The following is a 12861-nucleotide window of genomic DNA, read 5'->3' on the forward strand; positions in this document are numbered from 1 at the left end:
CACCTCCTCATCTTTCACCTCCCATTCTAAAAGAAGCCTGTACATTCTAGAAATTATTCTTTTCTTATTTTGTATTAGTTCTTTATCTACTTTTGATTCTTCCATTGCAAAACCTTTTTTACTGTCTATCTTGAATACCGCTATTAATTGATGATATTGTAGCCAGCCCATCAGGTGATGTCTTACTTCCTCTTATTTTTTTCATTTTCAATTTGTTATCTTCTTCATCTAGGAGATCTTTATATGTAGCCCAATTTGTATCCATATTTTTCCTTTTCATTGCTATCGCCTCCAAAGGGGAAAGCCACCAGGGAGTTCTGGGTTCTAATAGATCTTTATATTTCCCCCATACCTTATATAGCTTCCTTATAGCATGTTTCCTCAATCATGACCTTTTGGAGGAAGGTTCAATTGTCCATGCAGAACCTGATAGTTCCTTACAGGAGGTGATCATTAAACTTTGGTGGTGAGATGGAATTAATGAACTGATTTTTACATTAAGAATTAGGAGATAAGGATATTTACTCATGCATTCCAGGTCATGTTTAAGATAAAGGTAGCTCATAATGGGGCTCTCTCTTTATATCCGCAGAAAAAGTTCGGATTCACACCCATTGTTACACTTGCTGCTTCCTTATGTTACAGGAAACACACACGAGTGCACTATCACATGCTGGCATGCATGTAGCAAACTCTCCTCTCGTGTATGCACACACACACTCACTTAGTAGCAGTAACCATCTATGCATGCATGCAGCAGGACCACATACCCTCTTGTACACATGGGATGTTGCTCCCATTTGGCCTAATTTCATACAGGTGGAGGAGCCTGGAAAGGGCAAAGGGGAAGCAAAAATGGAAGGAGGAGCAGGAAGCCTTCTGGCAAGAACAATCAGTCACTTTCTCTAGCATATTGTTAGGCAGGTAGGAAGGAAGAATGTGGGGTAAGCGGGGAGAAAGTGAGCTAACCGTGCCCTAGTGTTGCCTCTGGCTTCTCCCACCATCAGCATGCAACCCTTGATAGAGCAGGAACAGGAAACCTTTCTTCTAACTATTGACATCCAGTACTATAGTCTGCCCAAGTCTTTGCTGGGTCATTTTCTCTTGGAGAAACAGGTTTCACTTGGTCTCAGTCTGACATTCAGACATGTTGCATAATTTGCCTTTAGATCAATTGACAGTGATTAAAATGAGCATCGAAACTTGTAACTTTAGGAATCCACAGTGGATTTGCAAACCAGTGAAAGGGACAGGCCTGCATTATATTTGATTTAAAAAAATACAAAACATTATTTAAGCATTCCAAACGAGGAACTGTTTGGCAGGGAGAGGAAATGTATGATCCTTGGACCTCAGTATGGAAACTCAGCCATTTTCTTTAGAACTTTCTCATTTTGCCAAATTATATACCTCTCATCAAGTTGAGTCTTCGTGTCAGATTTCATACCAATATGACAAACTATATTTGATTTTTAAGATTAATATAAATTTTATTATGAAACCTAAGTGTGTTGAAAAACCAAGACATCTTAAACTATAGGGCAACTTCCGCAGTTCTGTAATAAAACCCACTTTCAGGTTTCTGACTTTTGTCACACTCCAGCATGATCAAGAAAGGGCTCCTGTGGTGAGGCTGTGCAGATAGGGGCACAGCTCATTCTTATTGCCCCACTTTCTGTGTTGAAATGAAAATGTCTGACTGCCAGTCAGGCGTCCTTTCATTATATGGGCCCTTTCACCACCGTACCCCCCACCTTAGTATTAAATCCTTGAGATATTTCATACTAGGTTTGGCATGTATGGTTTATGGAAATGATTCAATTTTCCTTTGGAACAGGGATCCTCCCTCTTCTCTTCCTCCCTCCCTCTATGGTATTTGAGATTATCAGTGAAGGCATGTTTAGTAGTGTTACTAATCTTTCTGATGTTGCCATATTTTGCTGTAGAACTATGTAAATATATGTTGCTTGCCAATCTTAAAGCAACCAAACAGCCTAAGTAGGCCCTGGATCCTAAAAGGATACTGTCAAACATTATTTATATATGAAAAATAAGTGATTGATGAAACAGATGTATCAAAGACAGTTTAGTTAAATGTTTCAGCTTTCATCTTTCTCAGTAACACAGTTGGGATTTCAAATGGATGCTGTGAGCCAAGGTGACAGTTTTAAGAACACTCAGGATGTAATCATTCTAAGGAGTGTGGCATGTACAAAATTAAAGTCTAGATTGAAATGGATTGAGATTAAATTGATCACATGCATTACTCATTGTATACAAATAATAGTAAATGAGAAAGATAGAAACCTTCTTGTGTGCTAAATTTCTTTCTTTTATTTTCTAGACATTCCTTTCAAAGGAGACCTGACGTCTGTGGGACTAGTTCAAGATGTGTAGTTCGGTTGCTCCCAGGCTCTGGTTTTTAACGGATCGTCGTATTAGGGAAGACTACCCTCAACAACAAATCCTGAGAGCACTCAAGGCCAAATGTTGTGAAGAGGACCTGGACTTCCGAGCTTTGGTGATGGATGAAGTGGTCCTGACCATTGAGCAAGGAAACCTTGGTAAGAATAAAGGTTGTATGGAAAGGTGACAGTTGGGAGGACATGGTGTATCATGCAAGTATGCCTCTGAATGCCACCTGCTGATAATTACAATTGTGAAGAGTGTGATGGCACTCAGGTCCTGTTTTCAGACTTCTCGTGGGAATCTGGTTAGCCACTGTGAGAACAAGATACTAGACTAGATGGGCCATTGGCCTGATCTTGAAGGCACTAATGCCTTTGCCTGTGAGCTGTTAAATTATAAATGCCAAAAAGCAAAACAGAGTAAAGTTTGTGTTTCATTTCAAATTGTGTTGTCGTATTTTTCTGCCTGAGTGTTGTTTCAAGGCTGAGCGTTAGCTCTTTAAAAAATAGTGGCTTAAGCACAGCCTCCTTTGCCAATGCTTTGGGGGTTTAAGAGAGATTATTTGCCCCAATCTGCCATGTGCACAGTCAAGTTGTCAAGTGCTCTAGAGGCCCTCTGAGTACTGAGTGCTAGGGTGGAAGCAGTGGCAGAGATTAAAGCTTCACTCACCACAAAGGCTCTGCATGTACTCCCTGATATTGCTACACATTAATTTTAAAATTGTGGCTGAGACATAGACTTCCATGAGACTCTACACCAGGGTGGATTGTGTCCCTTTTTCTACTGCTGCACCTGCAGAATTCCTGGGAGCAGATAAAAATTTGCTGGAACTAGATCACGCCACTATTGTCTACAGAGACTTTCACAGTACAAATAACTTAGGTTTCCAATTCTGTTCTGACTCCTGTGATTCTTATGGCAACATTTACAAAGTCAATGGGCATGGCTCTACTCCAGCCCAATTGTTTTATGAGAAAGGATGAGGACTTTACTATGCAGACCTTCAGCTTGGATATGAACTTCAACTCTGACTTCTTCATACCTAACACAGCAGGGTTGGGCAGCCACAGGGGCCTCCCTGTCAGCCCCACAGCATCATTACTTGTTTCACCTCTCCTCTACTACAATTAGGCTTGCAAAAACCCTTCTGTTGGAGACAATATGAGGTTTGGGGGTTTGTTTGTTTTTTGCAAGACTAATTGCCATGAGGCTGATCAGGAAGGGGGATTGCAGTTGCAGTTGATGAGGGAAGGGTTAAACTCTCCCTGCAAACCCCCTCCTCACTGAAAATGCCTTCCTTGCTGCAATTTGGGTTGGAAGAAGCAAGCTTAACTGTTTGTGGGTAGGTAGGTAGGTTTGTAATTCAAACACAGTTTGTGGTTCATGTGATGGTGTCCTTCCTGTTGCACTTGGGAGACGTGGTGTCTTGTTTCTGTTACCCTGAGCTCTTGGAAGGGACATCAGGATCATCCCTGTACCCCTTTCCCTTCATCATGTTCCTGAAGAAATTGGTAAGATCATGCTCCCCAGAGGTTCCTAGGGCACCAACTGCTGTGAGCAACTTTATGATCCACTGTTCCACACAGCTTTAAAATTGGAGTAGGCATCTACAAAATTATAAAATAGTAATATTGGAAAGAAGCTTTTATTACAGGACCACTTAGATACATGCAGAGCTTATTTGCTAAAAATGGTTTTGTGGATGAAATGGCATAATTAGGGAGTGGCTTTGTAAAGATGGTGCCGTTGTAGGACTATTGTAAATAAGAAGCTTGCATTTGATTCCTGCATTACAGGGGGTTGGACTAGATGACCTTTGGGTACCTTCCAACTCTATGATTCTTTGTACAAAGTAAATAGGCCTTTGCTATGTGAACCTGGAGCTGAGCAGCTGCCCCTTTACAGCCGTTGCAGTTGCATGGCAAATTGTCACTGCCTGGGGATATTTCAAGTCAGTCACTGCAATGAAGAATGTGCTTGTGGCAAGGTTGCTTAGACAGGGGAGGATAAAGGACAGCTGAAGAGGAAGAAGAATCTTGTGTGACAGGCTTGCCAGATTACAAAATGGATGCATGGCTAATGAATTGAATGGAGCTCTGGAATGAAGTGGAGGAGACAGTTGGGAGATGGTCTTGCATAATTGTCTTCTCCATATAATCTCTACTGCCTTATCGGTTTTACTGTCTTTTAAATGTGTGTTGAATTTTAGAAAATATTAAATACGCATGTATTTGTGGCTGTAGTGGCCAGGGATTGTTCCTGTGCTTGTCTCTCCTACAGGGAGATTTGATGTTTGTGCATGGAACTGCATTCAAAACTCCCATTGTTCTAGGCACATTTTGCGACAGGGAATTTCATTAGTGAGAGCAGTTTCTGAACTCTGGGCGCATGGCTGCACCTAAGATTTCAGATTAAAATTGCAGAGGAAGGAAAGGAGGACCCTTTTCTGCCTCCCCACTTCCAGCTACTCTCTGAAGACTGGAGAAGAGACTCTCTTAAGAATATTAGTGGGGTGGGCAGGAGAAGAACTAGACTATGTAAAAAATGAACATAATATTTTAGCTGCAGTTCATTTGTTTTCAGCTTTGTGTTCTTGTTATAAAAAAGTGCACCTAGACATTCCGTTGTTGCACCCATAACCTAGGTTTAAGGTGCCATTTAGCTCCCAGCTTTCATATCTCTAACACTGGCATGGAATAGTCACTGCTGTGGTGTGGCTGGAGGGCAGGCATTACAATTGATGCACCTTGGAGTAATTCTAGTCTGCTGTGCAAGCAAAACAGGACAATTTCAGTTTTACTGTTAATATAGCAAAGAGTTCACCACCTCAAATCTTCTTGCAACAGTATAGTATAGATGGTGCTGCATGTTGTTATCTGGCCATCTCATCATATTTTGTGTGTGTCAGTGAAATAAAAGTAATGCATTAATCTGCCAAAGGTTTGTTTGAGAGAACAAGTTTGTATGTCTGGCTCAAGTGAATTTTATAAATGAGTAGAGATTTGGTCTAAGTCTCCCTGGTCTAAGTCAAAACAGTCTATCCGTTAAACCAAATGTGACACTCAAGGCAGAGGCTAGAGCTTAGTGATTGAGTTTCCTGGTTCAGTCCCTGGCATCTTGCATTAAATTATCTCAGGAAGCAGAGCTACATGTTCAAGTTTCTAGAGGTACTATTTGCATGTGAAAGCACTAAATTACAACAATGGAAACAGGTTTCGTACTCTAGCAACTCTGATTGTGTTCCTGCACTATGCAGAAAACTCGCTTTCAAAAATATCTTGATTTCACACCCACCCATAAAGTCAAAGTTATTTTTATGCAAGACAGCTGAATTCAACTACTTTTGTTGTCAACCCTTGCATATATTTGCTTATATGAACTAGCTGAAGTATGTTGATTGGGTGGGCATGTGGGGTGATAAATAACCTATTCCATCAAGCTTGTCTGTAGCACCATAACCCTCTTGAGCACCTTGCTCAATAAGTGGGTATTTGCAGCTGCGCAATATCTTCTGGATCCAGGGGAGGGCCTCTTAAGGTGGGGACACACACTACCATCTCTTTCATGGTGACAGGCACCATCAGACCCCCTCCCTCAAAGATGCATTTTGATCTATTTCGATCCAGCTTTATTCCTGCTTTTGGAACCAATACTGTATAGCTTTGGTTACTCCAATTGATGACTTTTGTAAAGGGAGAGATGAGGGAGGTGCAACCATATTAATCCTGCTCTTTCTCTCAGCAGCTTTTGACAACATTTACTATGGTCTTTTTCTGGAGTGACTCTGCAGGTTGTGGGTTGGGGCCTTGATAACACGGTTTTGCTTCTGCCTTCTGGGTCATTTTCATAAAGTTGCAGTGGGTAAAATTTGCTTGGCCCCATTGCTGGGTCCTGTGTTAAATTGTAAGGCTCTGTGCTGTCCCCCATGCTGTTTAACAACTATATAAAGTTGTTGGGGGCAGCTATTGGGGTTTTACAGGCCAGTGCCACCAGCATTCTGATGAAACTAAATTCTACCTCTCTATACCATCCAATCCAAATGAAATTTGGTGTTGGTGTTGAACCAGTGCCTGGAGGCAATAATTTAATTAATTTAACTTTTTTTAAAAAACGCTGTAGTAGTGTTACTATTATTTACCATCTTGATTGTTTATGTGATTCTTTGATATGTTTTGTTTTGAGATAAATCACTTTGAGGTAATGACTTGACAAAAAGCTGTATGTAAGAATGCTAAATATTTATTTATTTAGCAGCTAGCTAGCTAGCTACCTAAGAGCACATCGCCTCCAGTATTTAGCATATGGTATTCTGGCTGCACCTATCATAAAATAACATTGCTTAATTACCTTTGGGTAAAGTTCCTTTTAATTATTCTTAATGAGAATATTTTTTGGGATCCAGACTTTGAAGCTGAAATTACTAGTTTTTAATATTTGATTCCAAACAAATCTAGTTACAGAGGTAGCTAACCTGTGGCTCTTTAAATGTTGCTGGTGTCCAGTGCAGTGGCGGAGGAACCCTCTCCAGCACCTGGGGCGGTGCAGCCTGTACAGACTGCGCATGTGCGGCATCCTGCGCGTACGCAGTCCATACGGAATGCAGCACATGCGCACTCCGTACGGGCTGCTGCTTACGCGCGGCGGCTGTACAGGCTGCCGCTTGCATGGTGACCATACAGGCTGCCGTGCAAGCAGCATCCCGTACGGACGCCCATACAGACAGCGAGAGAGAGCGGCAGCCCGTATGGAGGCCACGCAAGCGTGTGCCCTCGGCCATCTTGTCACCCCTCCCAGAGTGGAACCTGGGGCGGACCGCCCTCTGCACCCCCCTTTCTATGCCCCTGGTTCAGTGCCCAGAATCCTTGGTGCTGACTGAGGCTAATGGGCGTGGGCATCCACCATCTAGAGAGACAAAAGCTAGCAACTCCTCCATTTCAGTATAAGCACAGGCCCACCAACAATGGTCAAAACACCTTTGTTTCCACACTTCCAGCAATAAATCAAGAGTTTTATTGATCGTTTAAATATTAGTCTGCAAATTGATTTGAGGTTTGTTTGTTTTACAATAAAGCAGTGTATAAATTTTATGAAATAAATAAATTGTTGTATTTATTTTCATTGTGATAACATCTTACACCAGTTTTCCTCTAGTGTAGAATCTATTCTATATTTATTAATTTCCCCCATAAATCCATTATCCCCTGGAAATTTCTCTTATGCCTTTTGTTGTCAGCTTTTCCAAATATGCTGGGCCACTTGTTTTTTTACATACAACAGCAAGTGATATTTGAAAAGTGCTTTCTTTGGATTATGACAAAGATGCATCTAAAACATATTGACTCTTAGTTTTCATATTATGTTACTTCTAATAAAGTCTGATTCATAAATACTTTTAATTGTGATCTTATTTCTCCCATTTTCTTTCTTTTTTATTTAACTTTTTATTGAGATTTTGTTTGATAATACATATATCCATTTAAACAAATAACAAAATATACCGTATATCGCGGCGTATAAGACGACTTTTTAAGCCCGAAAAATCTTCTCTGAAGTCGGGGGTCGTCTTGTACGCCGGCAACATCATGACCCGGAGTTCCGCCCCGCCACTGGCTGCATGGAGCCTCTCCCCGGCGCTCCAGCCGCAACCGCTGCCTCAGCCGCCATGGAGCCCGGGCTGGGCGTGGGCGGCAAGCGCGGAGGCTTCCTGTGCGGCGACGGGGAGGTTCTCCCCGCTGCCCCAGGCGTCGCTGCCGACGCCTCAGCAGCCGTGGAGGCCGTCCTGCGCTTCAGCGGCAAGCGCGGAGGCCTCCTTTGGGGCGACGGGGAGCTTCTCCCCGCTGCCCCAGGTGTCGCTGCCGACGCCTCAGCAGCCGTGGAGGCCGTCCTGCGCTTCAGCAGGAAGCGCGGAGGCCTCCTTTGGGGCGACGGGGAGCTTCTCCCCGCTGCCCCAGGCGTCGCTGCCGACGCCTCAGCAGCCGTGGAGGCCGTCCCTGCGCTTCAGCAGGAAGCGCGGAGGCCTCCTTTGGGGGCGACGGGGAGCTTCTCCCCGCTGCCCCAGGCGTCGCTGCCGACGCCTCAGCAGCCGTGGAGGCCGTCCTGCGCTTCAGCAGGAAGCGCGGAGGCCTCCTTTGCGGCGACGGGGAGCTTCTCCCCGCTGCCCCAGGCGTCGCTGCCGACGCCTCAGCAGCCGTGGAGGCCGTCCTGCGCTTCAGCAGGAAGCGCGGAGGCCTCCTTTGCGGCGACGGGGAGCTTCTCCCCGCTGCCCCCAGGCGTCGCTGCCGACGCCTCAGCAGCCGTGGAGGCGTCCCTGCGCTTCAGCGGGAAGCGCGGAGGCCTCCTTTGCGGCGACGGGGAGCTTCTCGTCGCTGCCGCCGCCTCAGCAGCCATGGGGGCCGCTGTGCGCTTGGGCGGCAAGCGCGGAAATCTCCTGTGTGGCGCGGGGGACGCTCTCCCCACCCCTGCCGCCGCCTCAGCAGCCATGGATCCCGGCTGGGTGAGTATACCCCAAACTCTGTTTTTCACATTAAAGTTGGGGGGGTCGTCTTATACGCCGAGTCGCCTTATACGCCGCGATATACGGTAAACAGAAATAAAGTATTTAATTTGTTGATTTCCCATTGTTATTATTTGTATCTTCTTTTAGTAATGTTTTCTTATAAAATAAACCATTTTGACATCACAATGCCATTTTTCTTTACTTGATTTATACCATCTTTAAATAAATAGAAAATTTTTTAAAAATTAAAAAAGTTCTCCCCCACCATAAGTAAATAAATGTAAAAAAAACGACTTCCTGTTAATTCCATATGCTTATACTGTACATATTCTAAAAACATGAATGACGTACTTCAAAGAATGATTATAAATCAATAATCATTCTTTGAAGTACTTGTCTATTACACTCTAACAACACTTTACATCCTTAGCTTCATTTTCCAACACATTGTCTTTCTTGAATCACTCAAAAGCTGGCATAGTTAATGAGTTGTTACTATATTTTTGAACGTATTTCTTAAATCCATCCCATTTTTCATTAAATTGTTGCTTTGATTTACCTCTAAGACTATTTGTCAGTTGGGCCATCTCTGCATATTCCTGTACTTCAGCTTGCCAATCTATAATTTTTGGAGCCTCCTGTTCTTTCCAACCTTTAGCCACAAGGATTCTGGCTATTTCTCCCATTTTCTGTTGAAATGATTTTATTTGTTCTTTTATCTAGTCTTTATATAAAGAACAAAGGTGATTGTACTGGACAAAATACTTTCCTATACAGGCAATGGCCAATTTAGGCGTGTCAAAATGTCTCTCAATCATGCGCACCCGGCGCCAAACCTCGAAGTAGCCCCAAAACGTTATAAAGATGTCACAAAGGGGGCAAAGGGCAAAGGGGGCTTACACGCAAAGTTAAGGGGGCGATCCTGAGAACAGGAAACTGGTATAAATTACCTCAGCTTCTATTAAGCTGACAAATAGTATGTCAGATCCAGAGTTCGTTCAGGATACAGTGGTGCCCCGCTAGATGAAAATAATTCGTTCTGCGAAAATTTTCGTCTAGCGGGTTTTTCGTCTAGCGAAGCGGCAATGACAGCTGGGCTTTCGCTAGACAAAAAAAAAAAAAAAAAAGACGAAAAATTTTCATCTTGGAGGCAGCCCCATAGACAAATTCGTCTAGCGGGGCACCACTGTACTTGGGTGGAGGGAAATGATAGCTAGGCTGGGCCCATTCTGGTAAAGTGGCAGGAAAACTACAGGAGAGCCAGCTTAGCCAGCATCACCATGGGAACTGTCGCCTTCTGTTGATGCACACAGAGAGTTTTTGAGCCCCGTAATCATGCGGGTGGCACTGTTGGTTAAACCACAGAGCCTAGGGCTTGCTGATCAGAAGGTTGGCGGTTCGAATCCCCGTGATGGGGTGAGCTCCCGTTGCTCGGTCCCAGCTCCTGCCCACCTAGCAGTTCGAAAGCACATCAAAGTACAAGTAGATAAATAGGTACCGCTCCGGCAGGAAGGTAAACAGCGTTTCCGTGCGCTGCTCTGGTTCGCCAGAAGTGGCTTTGTCATGCTGGCCACATGACCCGGAAGCTGTATGCCGGCTCCCTCGGCCAGTATCGTGAGATGAGCGCCGCAACCCCAGAGTCGGACACAACTGGACTTAATGGTCAGGGGTCCTTTACCTTTAATCAGATGCAAAGGAATTGTGAGGCTGCTCACATATAGCCCGTGGGAAGCATCTTGAAGTCACCAGGACAGGAATGCAAACAAACGTGATAAAGTGCACATGGTGTTCCTAGTAGTGCCACATACCGTGTATCCAGTTACACCAATTTCGCAGCTACAGGTACCAACCAAGCAGCACAATATGACCAGGGAAGGACCAGGTCACAGAGATCACCATCATACCCTGCTCCTCGTGGCCCACACACCTCGCAAACACCCACGCAGGCTATTGTAGGCCCCCACCCACTCAAAAACATGCATACACAGGGAGATGTGACTGGGCAGTTATCAAAAGTACCCCAGAGCCAAAAGTACCCACAGCCAAAGGCACAGCAGAAGCCACAATAGGCCAGGAAGCACAGGTGTACCTTGCAAGAGGCTTGCGGGGGGGGGGAGTCCTGGTGGTAGGAACATCCCTGAGGATAGGCAGCAGGTGCCGCCACCACCACCATCTCTGCCACAGCAGTGGTAGCACTTGCTGTCGTCTTCCCCATCCCACTCAGGCAGCCACTGTAGCCGGCCTCTATAACCACACTGTGTGCATCTGATCAGAAACGTGGGGGGCAATTCCTGAGTCCCCACAACAGCCACATCCTGGCAGATACAGAAGACACTGACAGAAGGTCTCCAGCTTACCACAGGTGGCAGCAGCACCCCTGTTCATAAGCTTTGAACACCATGTTCAGATTTCACCATTGCCTGTAACTGCATTCCCACCTCCCAGGGTGTGCACCCACCACAGTTGAGGCCGTGGCAGCATCCTACCAAAGATCTCCAGCTTTTCAACACTCATCTTCTGCCTGAGCCCACAGCACTGCCACTGTCTGAGGATGAGCCATCTCCCTGCCTTGGCCCTGAAATCGATCTCTTTACAAGAAGATTGGAAAGTAGACAATGTTATACGAATCTCTAAAAAGGGATCGGACAAAAGGGATCGGACTTTCAAGGAAGGGACACAGTACTGAACGTCTTTTGTTGATAGATTGCTGATGGAGATAGTTGTGTGGTGATTGATGAAAGCCGGGCATAAATCTTGGTTATTGAATTCACTCTAGAGATAAGAATGAACAGAGGGGATTAATCTCTGATGCTCTGATGCTTCTACGTAGGAAGATGGAGGTGGAGAAGTCAGTTCCTGGGAACCCCAATGGGAGTGAACAACATCTACATCTTGCCCAAAAGCCACGATAAGAGCCTGGATGGGCATGGGATCAGCAAAAGTCTCCCTTTCTCTAATTATCTCTTCCGGCTGGGACTTGGGGTCAATTAGAAAAAAGACACTGGAACTTTATTCCAACACATGATCATGGTGGCAAGACTTTGATATGCGCAAAGATGGAAAGACTCATATTTACGAAAAATGGAAGGATGGTTGTTAACATTACAGGACTTAGCTGAGATGGCAAAATTGAAATGTTTAATCAAAGGGGGGGGGGGAAACTGCTAACACATTTGCCAAGGATTGAAAACCTCATAGATTTTTTTGCACGATAAAATGAATTAATGGCATTGGGGTTTGAAGACAGAAGTTAAAGTTGGTTTATAGAAAGTGGTTTTATTAGGTGTAATACTCAATTGGATGAGTGAATAATGTTTACAGATAGTTGATAGACTAATCAGAAGTTCTTTATTTTTCTTTCCTTCTCTTTCTTTTTCTTTTTCTTTTTTCTCTTTTTCTTTTATCTCCCCCTCCCCCTTTTGTGGCTTGAGCTTATTTCTAGATTAATGTTTTACTTTTAACCAAAAAAACTATTTGATGATAATTTCTATATAACTTTTTCTAAAATCAATTAGAAAAAATAATTTTGTGGGATCTCTTTGTTTCTGAATCTGAAACTAATTTATATTTGGCCTGCTTCATTTACTAAAATGTATTTTCAGGACGGATAAAAATCAAAAAGAATGGATTAAAGCTAATGAGGAATTTTGCCATATAACTCAATAGGGCATTGATTCAGCTCATGATTCAGTGCTGATTCCCAAGTTGGCCTTAGCCTGAGAGGTCTCATGTTTTTAATCATGGTGTTAAAATGACTACTTTGAAACAATACAAAGCCATGTAGCCCTTAGTGCACCCTCAGATTGACCTTCCCTGCACAAAACTGGCTGTCAAGTGCTTTTAAACTATTCTTTAAGATTACTGCTGCGGTTTGATACTGGAAGTGCTTGAAAGTATTTCCAGAGTATGAGAACTACATATTTGTTAAGAGTTAATGTGTGTCTAGAAGATTGATA

General features: G+C 43.9%; 1 protein-coding gene across 2 annotated transcripts in view; it reads left to right on the forward strand.

The window, feature by feature from the left end:
• Positions 1–12861, forward strand: part of RIMKLB (ribosomal modification protein rimK like family member B) — a 46950-nt gene that overhangs the window by 9478 nt on the left and 24611 nt on the right. For both annotated transcript variants that reach the window (XR_004428016.1, XM_033173027.1), the window contains exon 3: positions 2345–2564. Coding sequence is in view for 1 of the 2 variants with exons in the window: in XM_033173027.1 (XP_033028918.1) it covers positions 2390–2564 (175 nt within the window). In the remaining variant the exon portion in view is untranslated. The remainder of the gene's footprint in view (positions 1–2344; positions 2565–12861) is intronic.

This window comes from Lacerta agilis, chromosome 16 (genome assembly GCF_009819535.1).
Source record: "Lacerta agilis isolate rLacAgi1 chromosome 16, rLacAgi1.pri, whole genome shotgun sequence".
In the NCBI taxonomy this organism is placed as follows: domain Eukaryota; kingdom Metazoa; phylum Chordata; class Lepidosauria; order Squamata; family Lacertidae; genus Lacerta; species Lacerta agilis.